General features: G+C 39.0%; 1 protein-coding gene across 1 annotated transcript in view; it reads left to right on the top strand.

Moving 5' to 3' along the window:
* The window catches only part of MMP20 (matrix metallopeptidase 20), a 47,528-nt gene that overhangs the window by 24,876 nt on the left and 6,203 nt on the right, over positions 1-16,449 (top strand). The window contains exons 7-8 of the mRNA XM_072812254.1: positions 1,268-1,404; positions 2,776-2,932. Of these exons, the coding sequence (XP_072668355.1) occupies positions 1,268-1,404; positions 2,776-2,932 (294 nt within the window). The remainder of the gene's footprint in view (positions 1-1,267; positions 1,405-2,775; positions 2,933-16,449) is intronic.

Genomic DNA, 16,449 nt, shown 5'->3' with positions numbered 1-16,449 from the left:
TCATTATTTGCATCTAAGAGATGATAAGCCTGATTTTAGAGATGCCAGTCAGAGTTAGAACTCAGGCCTACATCTTCTAAAGCACAATGTGCTTTAGGAAACATGAAGACACATCTCTCTCAATACAGCTCTTCTAAATTCATCATCAGCTGACACAGCCTCACCTGGGACACTGTCACCCAATCCCCAACAGCAGTGGAGTCTCCCTCCTGTAGGGTACGCTCTGTGTTCGCATCCTCAACTTGCCTCTGTAGCTCTGTAGTCCTAGCTGCTTCCTCAGTGTAGTCCTGTCTGCACTCTCAGACTGTAAGCTCCCTGAGGGCAGGGCCTGGGTCTTGTTCTGCGTCTCATCTCAACATCTGCTGCAGTCCTTGCTGAGAGCACCCTATAAATATTTGTTAAATTAACTGAACAGGAAAATGCAACATAAGATTTTGGAGTTCCTACACTAGCTATCCAGGAAATTAAATGTCAAAATTTATTACAGTTTCCCTGTCCACAAATAATTTTATGTATAGATTCTACTTTCTACAGAGTCAAGTAAACTATTCATATTTTATAAAAATGATTTTCACTTTCAAAATTCAAACTGGACCACATTTACATTGAATGTTTCAGCCCAATAGCCTTGTGATGCTGCCACAGTTTTATGGACATAATTTTGGGTGAGTGGATGGACGAGTGGCTAAAACTTGAGTTAGTTTGTGTGTATCAGATTTTCTGTTAACTAGCCATCCATTTCAAGGACATAAGCACCTTGGTAGATAAGCATTTAGGCAATATAATTGATCATCGGTAATGCTCTTGCTGGCTTTATTGGGAATAATTTACATATCCCAACTACAGTTTTGATTCAATTGTAATATTCATAATGTCCACCAGAATCATTTCATCTTTGTGAGATTTTAGTTTTTAAAAGATCAGAACAGGAAAAGGGCATCTGTATCCAGGGATACTTGGAAATGGAAGGTGCACAGCTTACATGTGTAAAACACCAGTGTTATCGCCTTGCTATATCTTTCCATGTTTTGAACATCCTTAAGGAGATGAAGAAAGAGGATTGCAGATGTGCCAGAAGAACAAAAAGGGGAAAGAACTGTTAACTAGGGTCAAAAAATGATGTATTACCCTTAAAAGCAAGCAAAGGCAAGAGGCATTTAGAAATGGCCCCTGGAGTGTGGCTTGTAGAATACGTCGGTCCAAGTCCAGTCGGTCCAAGATCTGAATCACCTCTTGACCCTGCTGTCTTTTGTGGATTGCCCAACAGGATTTTCTGGCGCCGGCAGGTTCACCTGATGGCAGGGATCCGGCCCAGCACCATTACCAGCTCCTTTCCCCAGCTTATGTCCAACGTGGACGCAGCTTACGAAGTGGCTGAGAGGGGCACTGCGTACTTCTTCAAAGGTACCCTACTGATCCCCAGAGGAAAGGAATAGCAGGGTGCAGTGCCCAGTTCGGGTTTGGAACATCTAGTACTGTCAGCATGTGGTCCGGGATCACTGAGCGTGCTCCCATCACTCCTCCTCAGGATGGGCATGAAGTATCACTCTGTTGTACTAGAACAACGGCAGGAATGACAATGGCTCTCAAATGCTCTCAGAGCCAAAGCTTTACCCTAGAGAGGCTCCGTGCTAAGTCACAGGGCCCAGGGGGCTACAAAGCTGTCCCTGCCCCTCAGAGTGGCACGGCGTCCCCTACTGAGAGCCCCAAGTAAGCAGAACAAAGCCCTTGCTGCTCTGTCCTGCTCGGAAACAGCTGGGAGTAGAAAGACACATGTGAGGTCAGGAGGTGGGCACAGTGTCAGTCTCTGGCTCCAGCCCTTTACTATTAGAGTGATTGTGGAGAGTTCTCTAACATCTGAGCCTTCCTTTCCTCCTGTGAGAAGTGATTGTAGTAATGTCAACCTCACAGATGTGACAGTGGCTAGCCAATGGACGTGATCCAATAAGGAGTAATTGTCAATTTCAGCTTATTTTTCTTGATGCTGAGGGATGAAGGTCCCAGGCTAGTCCCAGCTTAAGAATCATAGCATTTGGGGATCCCTGAGTGGCCCAGCAGATAAGTGCCTGCCTTCAGCCCAGGGCGTGATCCTGGAGTCCCGGGATAGAGTCCCACATCGGGCTCCCGGCATGGAGCCTGCTTCTCCCTCTGCCTGTGTCTCTGCCTCTCTCTCTCTCTCTCTCTCTCTTTGTGTATGTCTTTCATGAATAAATAAATAAAATCTTAAAAAAAAAAAAAAAAAAACTAGTTGAGGGGCAGCCTGGGTGGCTCAGCAGTTTAGTGCTGTCTTCAGCCCAGGGCGTGATCCTGGAGACCGAGAATCGAGGCCCACATCGGGCTTCCTGCATGGAGCCTGCTTCTCCCTCTGCCTGTGTCTCTGCCTCTCTCTCTCTCTCTCTTTCTCCCTCTCCCTCTCTCTCTCATGAATAAACAAATAAAATCTTTAAAAAAAAAAGAATCATAGCATTTGTGTGTCATGAGCTGCTTCTCTTTCATGAGACTGAAATGAGGTTATACACATGAGAAGTATCTTGAAAAAAATTAATGTGTTAAATTAAGACACAATGGTATCAAAATTATTGTTTTCCTAAGGCATCACTAGAGATTTTTGCCTCCAGAGTAGTTTTAATTGAATAAAAGCTTATATATTGGGCTATAGCCATGGCAAATATCCCATTAAGTACTGCCATTTGTGATCCTACTTAGAAATTCTCATGAATGAAGTGCATCATTAAGTGGTACAGAGGTTTTATAAACTTTAATTTCTGTTTTCAGGCCCCCACTACTGGATAACAAGAGGATTCCAAATGCAAGGTCCTCCTCGAACTATTTATGACTTTGGCTTCCCAAGGTATGTGCAGCGAATAGATGCTGCCGTCTATCTCAAGGATGTGCAGAAGACCCTTTTCTTTGTGGGAGATGAATACTACAGGTATGGCTTTTCTCCTTTTGATAGTCCAGATGTATTCAAAAGGAAGGAAAAATCGTTTTGCAGGAAAGAATGCAAAGCAAGTTTGCTATAGGCCCACTGGCTCCTCTTGGCTCCTGGGGTGCCTTTTACCCACAGTGGACATGGTCTCTAAGACATGAAACCACCTAAATAAGTGAAACATTCATTCAATAATCCCATTGTTTGTTCTCTGGCACATGAAACATCCTAGCCTTTCATGCACTTACTAACTGGATCCCCAGTGGCCTAACAGAGTGAATGCAGCATCCCCAAATACATGACTAGCCACAGGGATTGCCTGAGCACAGAACTGACTTGCTGTTATGTGGGTACCAATGCATCCCAAAATACTCTGTGATTTCGTGCAGAAAGGATGTGGTTATGACTGTGGGAATCTTTGAAGGAGAGCTCTGCCTAAAGGTAAAGCCCTTATTGCAAAGTCCTTTTATCTGACCCAGCACATGAAGACTCTTCTTACATGAAGTGGATCATACACAGTTGCCCTGCCCATCTTGCAGACCTGAGTAAGGTGCCCCCTGACATCCAATCTCTGCTCACCTCATCCCACCTCCTGGGTTCCTATCCTTAACTGGCTTATGTGAAAGGTGGGCAGGCTCTGCCTCTGCACACCTCCCCCCTACTCCCAGCTCTAACATCCATGGTGTTTGTTCATTGGAACTTCAGAAGAGAGAGGTAAAAACAAAACAGATTCTAAGTATTTGACTATGCAGAATACTTTAGGTCCATGATAGGATCTGGTTGGAAACAGGAAAGTACCCAACTTTGGTCTAAGAGTTTTCATTTTATGTGACTTATTTAAGCTTTTATTCGAATTTTAATTAAATTCCAGTGAGATAACATACAGTGCTATATTAGTTTCAGGTTTAGAATGTTGTGACTCAACACTTCCATACATCACCTGGTGCTCATCCTGACAGATGCACTCCTTCATTCCCATCTGTTTCTCCCATCCCCCCACCACCTCCCCTCTGGTGGTCATCAGTGTGTTCTCTGTAGTTCAGAGTCTGTTTCTGGATTTGTCTCTCTTTTCTTTTTTTTTCCCTTTGCTTATTTGTTTCTTAAATTCTACATATGAATGAAATCATATGATATTTGTTTATTTCACTTGGCATAATACTCTCTAGTTCCATCCATGTCATTGCAAATGGCAAGATTTCATTCTTTTTTATGGCTAATATTCCATTCTGTATACATCACATCTTCTTTATCCATTCATCTGCCAATGGACATCTGGGCTCTCTCCATAGTTTAGCTATTGTTGATAATGCTTCTATAAGCATCAGGGTGCATGTACCCCTTCAAATTCGTATTTTTGTATCCTTTGGGTAAATACCCAATAGGACAATTGCTGGATCGAGGGTAGCTCTATTTTTAACTTTCTGAGGAACCTCCAGACTGTTTTCCAGAGTGGCTGCACCAGTTTGCATTCCTGCCAACAGTGTAAGAGGGTTCTCCTTTGTCTACATCCTCTCCAATATTTGTTGTTTCCTGTCTTGTTAATTTTAGCCGATCTGACAGGTGTGAGGTGGGATCTCATTGTGGTTTTGATTTGCATTTCCCTGATGATGAGTGATAATGAGCTTTTCATGTGTCTACTGAGCATCTGGATGTCTTTTCTAGAAAAATGTTTCTTCATGTTTTCTGCCCATTTTTTATTGGATTGTTCATTTTGGGGGTATTGAGTTTTATAAATTCTTTATATATTTTGTACACCGACCCTTTATCAGTTGTTTGCAAATATCTTCTCCTATTCCATAGGTTACCTTTTAGTTTTGTTGATTGTTTAATTCTCTGTGTAGAAGTTTTTAATTTTGATGAAGTCCCAATAGTTATTTTTGCTTTTATTTTCCTTGCCTCAGGAGATATATCTAATAAGAAGTTGCTACAGCTGATGTCAAAAAGGTTACTGCCTGTGTTCTCCACTAGGACCTTGATGGTTTCCTGTCTCATAGTTAGATCTTACATTCATTTTGAATTTATTTTTGTGTATGTTGTAAGAAAGTGGTCCAGTTTCATCCTTTGCATGTGGATGTCCAGTTTCCCCAACACCATTGGTTGAAGAGATTTTTTTCATTGGATATTCTTTCCTGCTTTGTCGAAGGTTAGTTGACACACAGTTGTGGATTCATTTCTGGGTTTTCTACTCTATTCTATCGATCCGTGTCCATTTTTGTGCCAGTACCATTCTGGTTTGGTGATCACAGCTTTATAATATAACTTGAAGTCCAGAATTATGACACCTCCAGCTCTGCTTTTTTTTTCAAGGTCAGTTTTGGGTCTATTGTGCTTCCATTTGTTTGTTCCAGTTCTGTAAAAACTGCTGTTGATATTTGGGTAGGGATTGCATTAATGTAGATTCCTTTGGGTAGTATAGACATTTTAACATTATTTGTTCTTCTAATCCATGAGCATGGAATGTCTTTCCATTTCTTTGTGTCTTCAATTTCTTTTATCAGTGTTTTATAGTTTTCAGAGTAAGGTCTTTCACTTTCTTGGTTAGGTAGATTCCTAGGTATCTTATTGCTTTTGGTGCTATTGAAAATGGTATGGGGGATCCCTGGGTGGCGCAGCGGTTTGGCGCCTGCCTTTGGCCCAGGGCGCGATCTTGGAGACCCAGGATCGAATCCCACATCGGGCTCCCGGTGCATGGAGCCTGCTTCTCCCTCTGCCTGTGTCTCTGCCTCTCTCTCTCTCTCTCTCTCTCTCTCTCTGTGACTATCATAAAAAAAAAAAAGAAAGAAAGAAAAAAGAAAATGGTATGGGTTCCTTAATCTCTCTTTCTGCTCCTTCATTATTGGTTTATAGAAATGCAACACATTTCTATACACTGATTTTTTTTTTTATCTTGCAACCTTATTGAATTCATTTATCAGTTCTAGCAGTTTTTTGGTGGAGTTTTGGGTTTTCTATATATAGCACCATGTTGTCTGCAAATAGTGGCAGTTTGACTTATTCCTTACCGATATGAATAAATTTTATTTCTTTTTGTTGTGTGATTGCTGAGGCTAGGACTTCCAGTACTATGTTAAATGACAGTGGTAAGGGGCACCTAGGTGACTCAGTCAGTTAAGCATCCAACTCTTGATTTTGGCTCAGGTCATGATTTCAAAGTCATGAGATCAAGCCCCTCATCAGGCTCCACACTCAACAGGGAGTCTGCTCAAGATTCTCTCACCCTCTTCTTCTGCCCCCTCCTCCAAAAATAAATAAATAAATAAAATATTTAATTAAAAAATCAGTGGTGAGAGTAGACATCCCTGTCATGTTTCTGACCATAAAGAAAAAGCTCTCAGTTTTTCCCCATTGGCTCTTTTGTAGCCTCTGCCTTTATGATATTGAGGTATGTTCCATCTATCTCTACTTCCTTGAGGGTTTTTATCATGAATGATGTTATACTTTGTCAACACCTTTTCTGCATCTATTAGAATGATCATATGGATCTTATCCTTTCTTTTATTAATGTTATATATCACATTGATTGATTTAAGAATACTGATCCACCCTTGCAGCCCAGGAATAAATCCCACTTGATCATGGTGAATAATTTTTTAAATATATTGTGGATTCAGTTTGCTAGTATTTTATTGAGAATTTTTGCATCTATGTTCATCAAGGATATTGACCTGTAGCTTTCTTTTTTTAGTGGGGTCTTCATCTGGTTTGGTATTAGGATAATGCTAGCTTCCTAGAATGAATTTGGAAGTTTTCTTTCCTTTTCTATTTTTTAGAACAGTTTGTGAAGAAGGTATTAAGTCTTCTTTAAATATTTGAGAGAATTCCCCTGTGAAGCCATCAGGCCCTGGACTTTTGTTTGTTGGGAGTTTTTTGATTATTGATTCAATTTCTTTGTTGGTTATAAATCTGTTCAATTTTCCTATTTCTTCCTGTTTCAGTGTTGATAGTTTATATGTTTCTAGGAGTTTATCCATTTCTTCCAGGTTGTCCAATTTGTTGGCCTGTAGCTTTGCATAATATTCTCTTACAGTTGTTTGTATTTCTGTGGTTTCAGATTTTCTCTCTCCTCTCTCATTTGTGATTTTATTTATTTGGGTCCTTTGTATTTTTGGTAAGTCTGGATAGCAGTTTATTAATTTTTTCAAAGAACCTGCTCCCAGTTTCATTGATCTGTTCTTTTTTTTTTTTTTTTTAGTTTCTATATTATGTATTTCTTCTCTAATCTTCATTATTTCCCTCCTTCTGCTGGCTTCAGACTTCTTGCTGTTCTTTCTGCAGCTCCCATAGGTATAAGGTTAGGGTATGTATTTGAGATTTTTCTTGCTTCATGAGGAAGGCCTGTATTGCTATATACTGCCCTCTTAGGACTGCCTTTGCTGCATCCCAAAAGTTTTAGACCACTGTGTATTCATTTTCATTTGTTTCTGTGTAGTCTTTTATTTCTTCTTTGATTTTCTGATCAATGCATTCTTTCCTTAGTAGCATGTTGTTTAACGTCCCTGTATTTGTAGTCCTTCAAATTTTTTTCTTGTGGTTGACTTCAAGTTTCTTCATGTTGTGGTCTGATAATATGCAGGGTATGATGTCAGTCTTTTTGTACTCGTTGAGGGCTGGTTTGTGACCCAATATGTGATCTATTCTGGAGGATGTCCCATCTGCACTTGAGAAGAATGTGTATTCTGCTTTAAGATGAAATGCTCTCAGTGTGTGTGTTAAGTTTATCTTGTCCCATGTGTTATTCAAAGCGTTTGTTTCCTCATTGATTTTTTGCTTAGATGACCTGTACATTACCGGGAATCGGGGTTAAAGCTCTTACTCTTACTGTATTTTCATCAGTGAGTTTCTTTATGTTTGTCTTGAATTGTTTTATATATTCAGGTGCTCCCAATTTGGGGGCATAAATATTTATAATTGTTATATCTTCTTGTCAGGTTGTCCCCTTGATGATTATATAGTGCCTTTCTTCATCTCTTGTTACAGTCTTTGTTTTAAAATCTATTTGTCCAATATAAATATTGCTACCTTGGCTTTCTTTTGCATGATAGATGGTTCTCCATCCTCTCACTTTCAATCTGCAGATGTCTTTATGTCTAAAATGAGTCCCTTGTAGGCAGCATATAGATGAGTCTTATTTTTTTATCCATTTGATTGGAGTGTTTTGGGACGCCTGGGTGTCTCAGTAGTTGAGTGTCTGCCTTTGGGACAGGTTATGATCCTGAGGTCCTGGGATGGAGTCCCACATCAGATTCCACAGGGGGGGCCTGCTTCTCCCTCTGCCCATGACTCTGCCTCTCTGTGTGTGTGTCTTTCATGAATAAATAAATAAAATCTTTAAAAAAATGCTTGGAGCACTTATTCCATTTACATTCAAAGTAATTACTGATAAATATGTATTTAGTGCCATTTTATTTGTTTTGTAGTTATTTTTGGAGCTTTTCTCTGATCTTTTCACCACATAGCAGTCTGTATTAGGTTTGAACCCATTCTTTTGTCCTCTCCTCCCCACATTTTAGATACATGTGACTGTATTTTATATCCTTTTTTGTGAGTTTCTTGACTGATTATTTATAAAAACATTCATTTTTACTGCTTTTGTGTTTGCTGCCTTTATACCTTCACTTTTAGTGCCTCAAAGAGTCCCTTTCAATATTTCTTGAAGGGCTGGTTTAGTGATCACAAACACCTTTAGTTTTTGTTTGTCTGGGAAATTCTTCAACTCTCCTTATATTCTGAATCATAGCTTTACAGGAATATCACCCATTTCCAATAGCCATTTCTATGGCATAAAAGAAATTTATAAATAAGCATGTGTGATCTTCTACCTGACTGATATCTTCTCCAATTTGGCACTGAGAGAACAGTATTACTGGAGAACATATCTATTTCATGAAATGGAAAATTTATTTTTTGGAAATGAATGCCAAACAAATGTAGATCCTGCTGATTCAGGCCACTGAGAGCCCTGGTAGCATTGCCCATATTATCATGTGGTGTCCTGACATGTCACTTCCAGTCCAATGATTAAACCACTAAGCCAGCTATTTTTCTTTCAGAGCTTCCTTTCTGAAACCCTGATGGTATTTATTAAGCCCCTAATATCTGCTGGGCAGATTCCCCCACGTCTTTCTTTAAAATAAAGTGGCTGTAATCACAGTGCTGACATACAGGAAGATAGGTTTTAAGAAACTCCCCTCCCACTGTGAGTTTTCAGAGAATGAGATTGAAAGATGCATGTATAAGCATGTGTGTGGGAGCGGGAAGACATTTATATTATGATTATTCAGTTAATTTCCTGAAGATTGCTCACAGCCTGACTCTCACTGGGGGAATTATCCACTCTCCCATTATTTCAGTTCTCCATTCATTGTCTGGTCTTTGGGCTAAGCTACTATTCACCAGCAAAGCATGCACCTCCAGCAAGGCAGAAGCGAGGCTTAGCAGCTAACACAAGAGACTTGATGAGAGGTTTTTAATCCTCTGTAAATGTAAGATTGAGGAGGGAGAGGGGCTCTGATTTTAATGAGGCCTGATTCCACCCCAAGAAAATCACAATGCACCTTTCCAACTAGGCTTTTGTGAGTGTCTATTAAGGAAAAATCAGTAATCTGGATAAGACAGATTCATTAAAAAGTTGGTCTGGGGGATTAACTCAAATGTTAAAGACTCATTTTGGTATTAAGGGAAGGTATTAAGCACTTCTAAAATTAAATTTCTGAGGTTATTGGGAGGATTAAGTCAGTAACACATGTAGATACTAGCATTGAGCCTGGCACATAGTAGATGCTCAAATAGAGTAACTTTTCAGTAATTGTAGGAACTTAAATGGTAATCAAAAAATACCTGCTTACAAAGTTGTGATTATTAACAAATGATCATTTAAACCTCAATAGTACTCTGAGCAGCAAAAGAGAGCAGAGAGCTGCTCAAAGGGAATTTCCTTTTTAAAGACCAAAGGCCCCAACACTGCACTGAAACTCCAACTTTTGGCAAAGCATAGACAATCCTCTCACCAATGAGGGTCCTCTGCCAAATGTACTGCAACATACTGTTCAGGCACTAAAGAATAAAACAACCTTGACCACAGCTTAGAAGTTCAGAAAAGGCTGTTTTTAGCCTCTCCATAGTGAACCCTGTCCCCGCAAACTCCATAACCCTCATAACCCTGTTTTAGCAGAGCCTCACATGTATGACATCTTCTTGTCACATGAAGCCATGTATTGGTTAGAAATTATGTTCAGCAGATAATAAGAGAGACCCAAAAGTAGCTGTGGCTGAAACACTTAAGGGTCTGTTTTTCTGTATATTAACATGTCTGAAGTTTAACAGACTTAACAGCTGACAAGGTGAGCTCATGGTCGCTAAGCCCCAAGTTCCTTCTAACATTTTGCTCTGCTGTTAACACGTAGATGCCTCTCTCATGGTTGCCCTAAGACTCAAGGTGGCCAGTGACATCTGGTCACTACATCCTGTTCTAAACAGGAAGAAGGAAGAAATGGGAGGAAAAACCAAAGGAGACAAATGTTCTGTCAGTAAAGTACATGGTCATACTCAAAACTCACAAGGCCAGAGCCTCAAGTTATAGATCAAGAATTCAATTGACAGTGTGTGACTTATTTCCCTTAGTCATTCATCACATCCTTCTTCGGTCCTCAAGCTACATCAGGGTGTGACACAAATGATGTGCCAAGGTAAGAGAAGTCTCTGGACATGCTTGTTTCAGGGAGAGTATCCATGAACTCCCAAAGTGAGACCAGTTCTAGTGAATGATGTGCCATGAGAAAACTATTGAAGAGCTCCCCCCACTGAGGATGGGTGTTGGTGTGGGGTCAGATTGGTTCAGGCTGTAGGAGTGAGAGCCCATGTCAGTGTAGTAGTAACTCATAGGGAAGCAGCCACAGAGAAATACAGGGTGAAATCCAAAAGGGAGCTCTACCATGCTAATGCCACCACACACTTCATGATGTGCTGCTTAAACTTACCAACAAGGGCTTCTTCCCTATATGTCCATTTGGTTTTACTCCTTCCTTTCCTCTTCCTGGCAGGCCCAAATGATCCAACTAGTCTCTCTTTCTTTACATTACTTCCATTACCTTTGGCTAATTTCTCCCTATAGATAGTCTCTCTTGCTGAGCAACAGCAGAGCAGAGGCTACTCTATGGAGTTCCTGGAGACTAGGGGTTCCAGAGACTCCATCATCCTTGGAGACAGTCAGTGTTTTCTGAATTTTGTGTAAAATGATATGCAGATCTACAGGCCCCAGCCCCTTTCCATCCTTAAGTCACTCTTTCTATGCAGACAGACTGGAGACATGATTAATGCAAAGCAGAACACATTCCCTCTTTCCTGGATGCCCCAAGTATACTGAAAATTGATCTGTTTATTTAAAGACTTTGTAGAGAAATAAGTAATAAGTAATAGAAATAAGATGGGTAGAGTTTAAAATCTTTTTTAATCTTAAATTTTTTAAACTGCGTTACCAAACTACCACTTTCAGTCTACATATATTGGGCATGATTATGTATCAGACTCTGTGCTAGGACCTTACCACTCAAGAGAGAGCACAGAGTTTGCTGCCTGAGAATGTGGGCAGGAGTAACAGAGTGTTCACCTCAACTCTCACAGCGATCATCAGGCAATCTGGATTACCTTTCTGTTTTGGTTTAATCATCTTCACAAGAGAAGCAGAAATAGCATCTCTTCATAGGGCTGTGGGAATGGGTGAGAAAACTGTGAGACACCCATCACACAATAAATAGTTCACACTGGGTGCTGTCCATGCCCTCCATAAGGCCTACAGCAGAGAGGATGTGTATAGGGAAATAATTAAGAGGCATCCAAGTACGATAGGTGACCTGAGAGAAGACTAGATGGAAATTGGGCCAAAGAAAAAACTAAATGGCCAACGCTAGTCAAGATGTCCAGAACGTACTCTTAGAGGAAGTGATGACTGCCCTTCATCTTGAGAAGGGAGCAGGAGTTTCCCAGGCAGGAAGCAGGAGGGTAGCGTGGCTTCCAGGCAGAGACAGCAGTGAAGCAAAGGCACTGGTGTATGAAATAACCTGCATACATGGGGAAGACCTCACATGGTTCAGCGTGATAACAGTGTGGATAAAATGGAGATGTGGCCCAAGGATAAGCAGGGTGTAGATGATGGAGACCTATACCTTTCTAGGGAGACCAGCATGAATTTATAGAAAAAGAGGGATATCTTTAAGTAGCCTAAATAAGGGAGTAACCCAGTAAGGTTTGTAAAATATTCCTCTGGCAGCAGTGTGCCTAGAGCAGAGGGGGATAAAATGGGAGGTCGGCTAAACCAGGGAGGCCAGAAAGCAGTGGGAAACATCAGAAAAGTACTCAAAGAAAATAACTCTCAACCAAGAATCCTACATTCAGCTAAACTATCTTAAAAATTGAGACCAAATAAGACATTACTAGATAGACAATATCTGAGAGAATCTGTTGCTAGCACACCTGCCTTACAAGAAATACAAAATAAAGTTATTCAGAATGAAGGCAAGTGGCCCTGGACAGTAATTTGAATCCACATAAAGAAAAACCAAAGAGCTCCAGTAAATGTAATTATGTAATCATGAAAGATAGTATAAGGATGTATTACCTCTCTTTCCTTCTCTTAACTAACTTTAAAATTAACTGTTTAAAATATATATTTATGTATGTAAAATTGTATTGTTTGGCCTATAACATTCAGAAACATAGTATATTTACCAATAACAGCACAGAAGAGCAGGGTGTGAAGAAAAGGAAAAATGTATTAAGCTAGGGAAATGATATCAAACAGTAACTCAAATTCACAGGAACAACAAAAGAAAATAGAAATGATACATAAGAAGGTTAATGTATTAAAATCTATAAATGTATACTTTCCTTTCTTCTCTCAGCTTTTTAAGAAGACATTAAATTGTATAAAATAGTAATTAGAACAATGTATGTTGGGGGTTTGTAACACATACAGATGTAATATATACAACAACCATCAAAGGGAGGGCAAAGATATAGACTTTACAAGAGTAATGTTTCTGAATATCACTGGAATTAAGTTGTTATAAATCTGAAGCAGATTATGGAAGGTTAAGGTATCTGATAAACTCTAGCAACCACTAAGGAAATAACTTTTTTAAATATAGTGAAAAAATCATGGAAGTTTAAAATGGTACATTTGAAATTTTTCACTAATGCAAAAGAAAGCATTAAGGAGCAAAAAGGAACCAAAAAGACATGAGACATGTAAAAAACAAAAAAAGTAAAGTGACAGGTATAGATCCAATTATATCAAGAACATTAAAAGTGAATGGATTAAATAATATAATCAAACAGCAGATAAGAATGGACTAGATAAGAAAAAAAGGAAGACCCAACTTTATGCTGTCAATGTGAGACATCTTTTATATTCAAAGATACAGATAGATTGAAAGAAAAAGGATGGGAAAAGTATCTATTGTGCAAATACCAACCATAAGAAAGCCACAGTGGCTATGCTAATATTTAGCCAATATCAGGCAAAATAGACTTTAAAAAAGAAGGGGAGGGACACAGAAAGGGTTACTAGGGATTCAGAGGGACATTTTTTAGTGATAAAAGGGTCAATCTATCAAGAAGATAAAACAACCCAGCAACACCCCCGAAAATGCATGAAGAAAAAAAAAAAACTGACAAAAATTAAGGAAGAAAACAAAAAACAACTGAATAATAATATTTGAAAACTTCAATACTTCACTTTTAGTAGTGAATAGAGCAACTACACAACAAGACCTATTAGGAACAGTAGCCATGAACAGCTCTGTAAACTAACGAGACCTAGCAGGTGTCTCTAGAACACCTCACACAATGGCAGAATGCACATTCTCCTCAAGTACTTATGGAACACAGTACGGAATAGGTGACACGTTAGGCCACCACACATGTCTCAGTAAATTAAAAACAATTGAAATAATACAAAATATCTTTTCTGATCACAATGATATAAAGCTAGATATTAATACGAGAGGGAAAACTGGAAAATGCACAAACATGTGGAAATCAGCATACTCTAAAACAACCAATGTGTCAAGGAGAAACTCACAAAAGAAATCTGAAAATACTTAAAGATGAATGAAGACAAGGACACAGTATTTAAGAACCTGGATGCAGTGCAAGCAGTACCCAAAGGGAAATCTATAGCTCTCAATGCTCATTAAAAAAGATCTCAAGTCAATAACTTGCCCTTCCACCTAAGACACTGTATAAAAAGAGCAAATGAAACCTAAAGCAAGTAGAAAGAAAGAAACAAAGATTATGGTGGAGATAAATGAAATAGAAAATATTATAAGCAATTTGAGAAAATCAACAAAACTAAGTTTGGTCCTTTGAAAAGATCAACAAAACTGACAGATTTCTCAGTGGATTGACCTAGTTAAAAAGAGAAGACTCAAATTATTAAAATCAGAAATGAAAAAGGGAACATTACTAGCAATCTTACAGACATTAAATGGATGATAAAGGAACACTATGAATAATTGTATGCCAGTAAATTTCATAACTGAGCTGAAATGACAAATTCCAAGGGAGACACAAAGTGATAAAGCTGAGTCAAGAAAAAATAGCCTGAATCAATCTATAAACAAGTAAAGAGATTTAATTCATAATCAAAAAAAAATTATGCACGAAGAAACCCCCAGGCCTACATGCTTCAGTAGTGAATTCTACCAAAACATTTAAAGAGCAATTAATGCCAATTTATCACATAATAATCTAAAAAATAGAAGAGGAGGGGCCATTCCCCAACTCATCGTGTGAGGGCAGCATTACCCAGACCAGCATCACAAGAAAATAAAACTTCAAAGCAATATCTTTTGTGAATACGGATGCGAAAATCCTCCAAAAATGCTAACAAATCAAATCCAGCAGGATATAAAAAGAATTGCACACCATGACCAAGTAATATTTCTCCCAGGCATACAAAGTTGGTTTGACTTCTGAAAATCAATTAATGTAATACACAGTATCAACAGAATAAAAACCAAAAGCCATATGATCATCTCAATAAACACAGAAAAAGCATTTGACAAAATCCAACACTGTTGCAAAATAAAAACTACTAAATAAACTAGAAACAGAAGGACACTTTCTCAACCTGATAAAAGGTATCTACAAAAACCCACAGCTGATCTCATACTTGGTGGTGAAAGCCTGCATGCCTTCCCCCTAAATTCAGGAACAAGACAAAAATTTTCACTCTCCGATGCCTAGGTGGCTCAACAGTTGAGCATCTGCCTTTGGCTCAGGTTGTGATCCTGGAGTCCTGGGATCGAGTCCCACATTGGGCTCCCTGCCTAGAGCCTATGTCTCTGTATCTCTCTCTCTCTCTCTGTGTCTCTCATGAATAAATAAGTAAAATCTTTAAAAATAAAAAAATAAATGTCACCTCCTCTGAGACACCTTTAAAAAAAGTTCACTCTTACCACTTCTATTCAACATAATATTGAAAGTTCCAGCTAGAGCAATTAAGCAAGAATGAATAAGACAAAAGGCAGTCAGACTGGAAAGGAAGTAAATCTATTCCTATGTCACATGATCTTTTGTAAGGAAAGGCCTAAGGAATCCTCTAAAAAATTTGTTAGAACTAATAAGATTAAGATCAGCAAATATGCAGAGTGTGAGTTCAATATGCAAAAATCAGTTATATCTCCATACACTTCAACGAATAATCCAAAAATGAAGAAAACAATTCCACTTATAATAGTGTCAAGGAGAAAAATAATATTTAGAAATAAATTTAACAGAAGTGGAAAATTTATAGCCTGAAAACTACAAAACACTACTGAAAGAAATTAAACAATTAATCTAAATGGAAATATATCTCATGTCCATGGATTGGAAGCCTTAATATATTTTTTAAGATTTTATTTATTTATTTGAGAGAGAGCAAGAAAGAGCACAAGCAGTTGGGAGGAGCAGAGGGAGAGGGAGAAGCAGACTCCTGGCTGAGCAGGGAGCCCGATGCAAGACTCAATCCCAGGACCCGGAGATCATGACCTGAGCTGAAGGCAGATGCTTCACCAACTGAGCCAACCAGGCGCCCCAAGCCTTAATATTTTTTGAATGACAATACTCCCCCCAGTTAACCTATAGGACTCAACACAACCGCTATCAGAATACAACTGGTTTCTTTGTAGAAATTGACAAGCTAATCTTAAAATTCATATGGAAACTTACAGGATCCAAAATATCTTAAAAAAGAAGAACAAAGTTGGAGGACTCAGACTTACCAATTTTATTTTATTTTTTTTAAAGAATCTCTCTTTCTTTTTTTTTTTAAGATTTTATTTATTTATTCATGAGAGACACAGAGAGAGAGAGAGGCAGAGACACAGGCAGAGGGAGAAGCAGGCTCCATGCAGAGAGCCTGACGTGGGACTCAGTCCTGGGTCTCCAGGATCACGCCCTGGACTGAAGGCAGTGCTAAACCGCTGAGCCACCCGGGCTGCCCCAGACTTACCAATTTTAAAACTCACTATGAAGCAAGA

The sequence above is a fragment of the Canis lupus genome, chromosome 3 (genome assembly GCF_048164855.1).
Source record: "Canis lupus baileyi chromosome 3, mCanLup2.hap1, whole genome shotgun sequence".
In the NCBI taxonomy this organism is placed as follows: Eukaryota; Metazoa; Chordata; class Mammalia; order Carnivora; family Canidae; genus Canis; species Canis lupus.
Note: the sequence above shows the minus strand (reverse complement) of the source record. Positions and strands in the feature narration are given on the sequence as shown.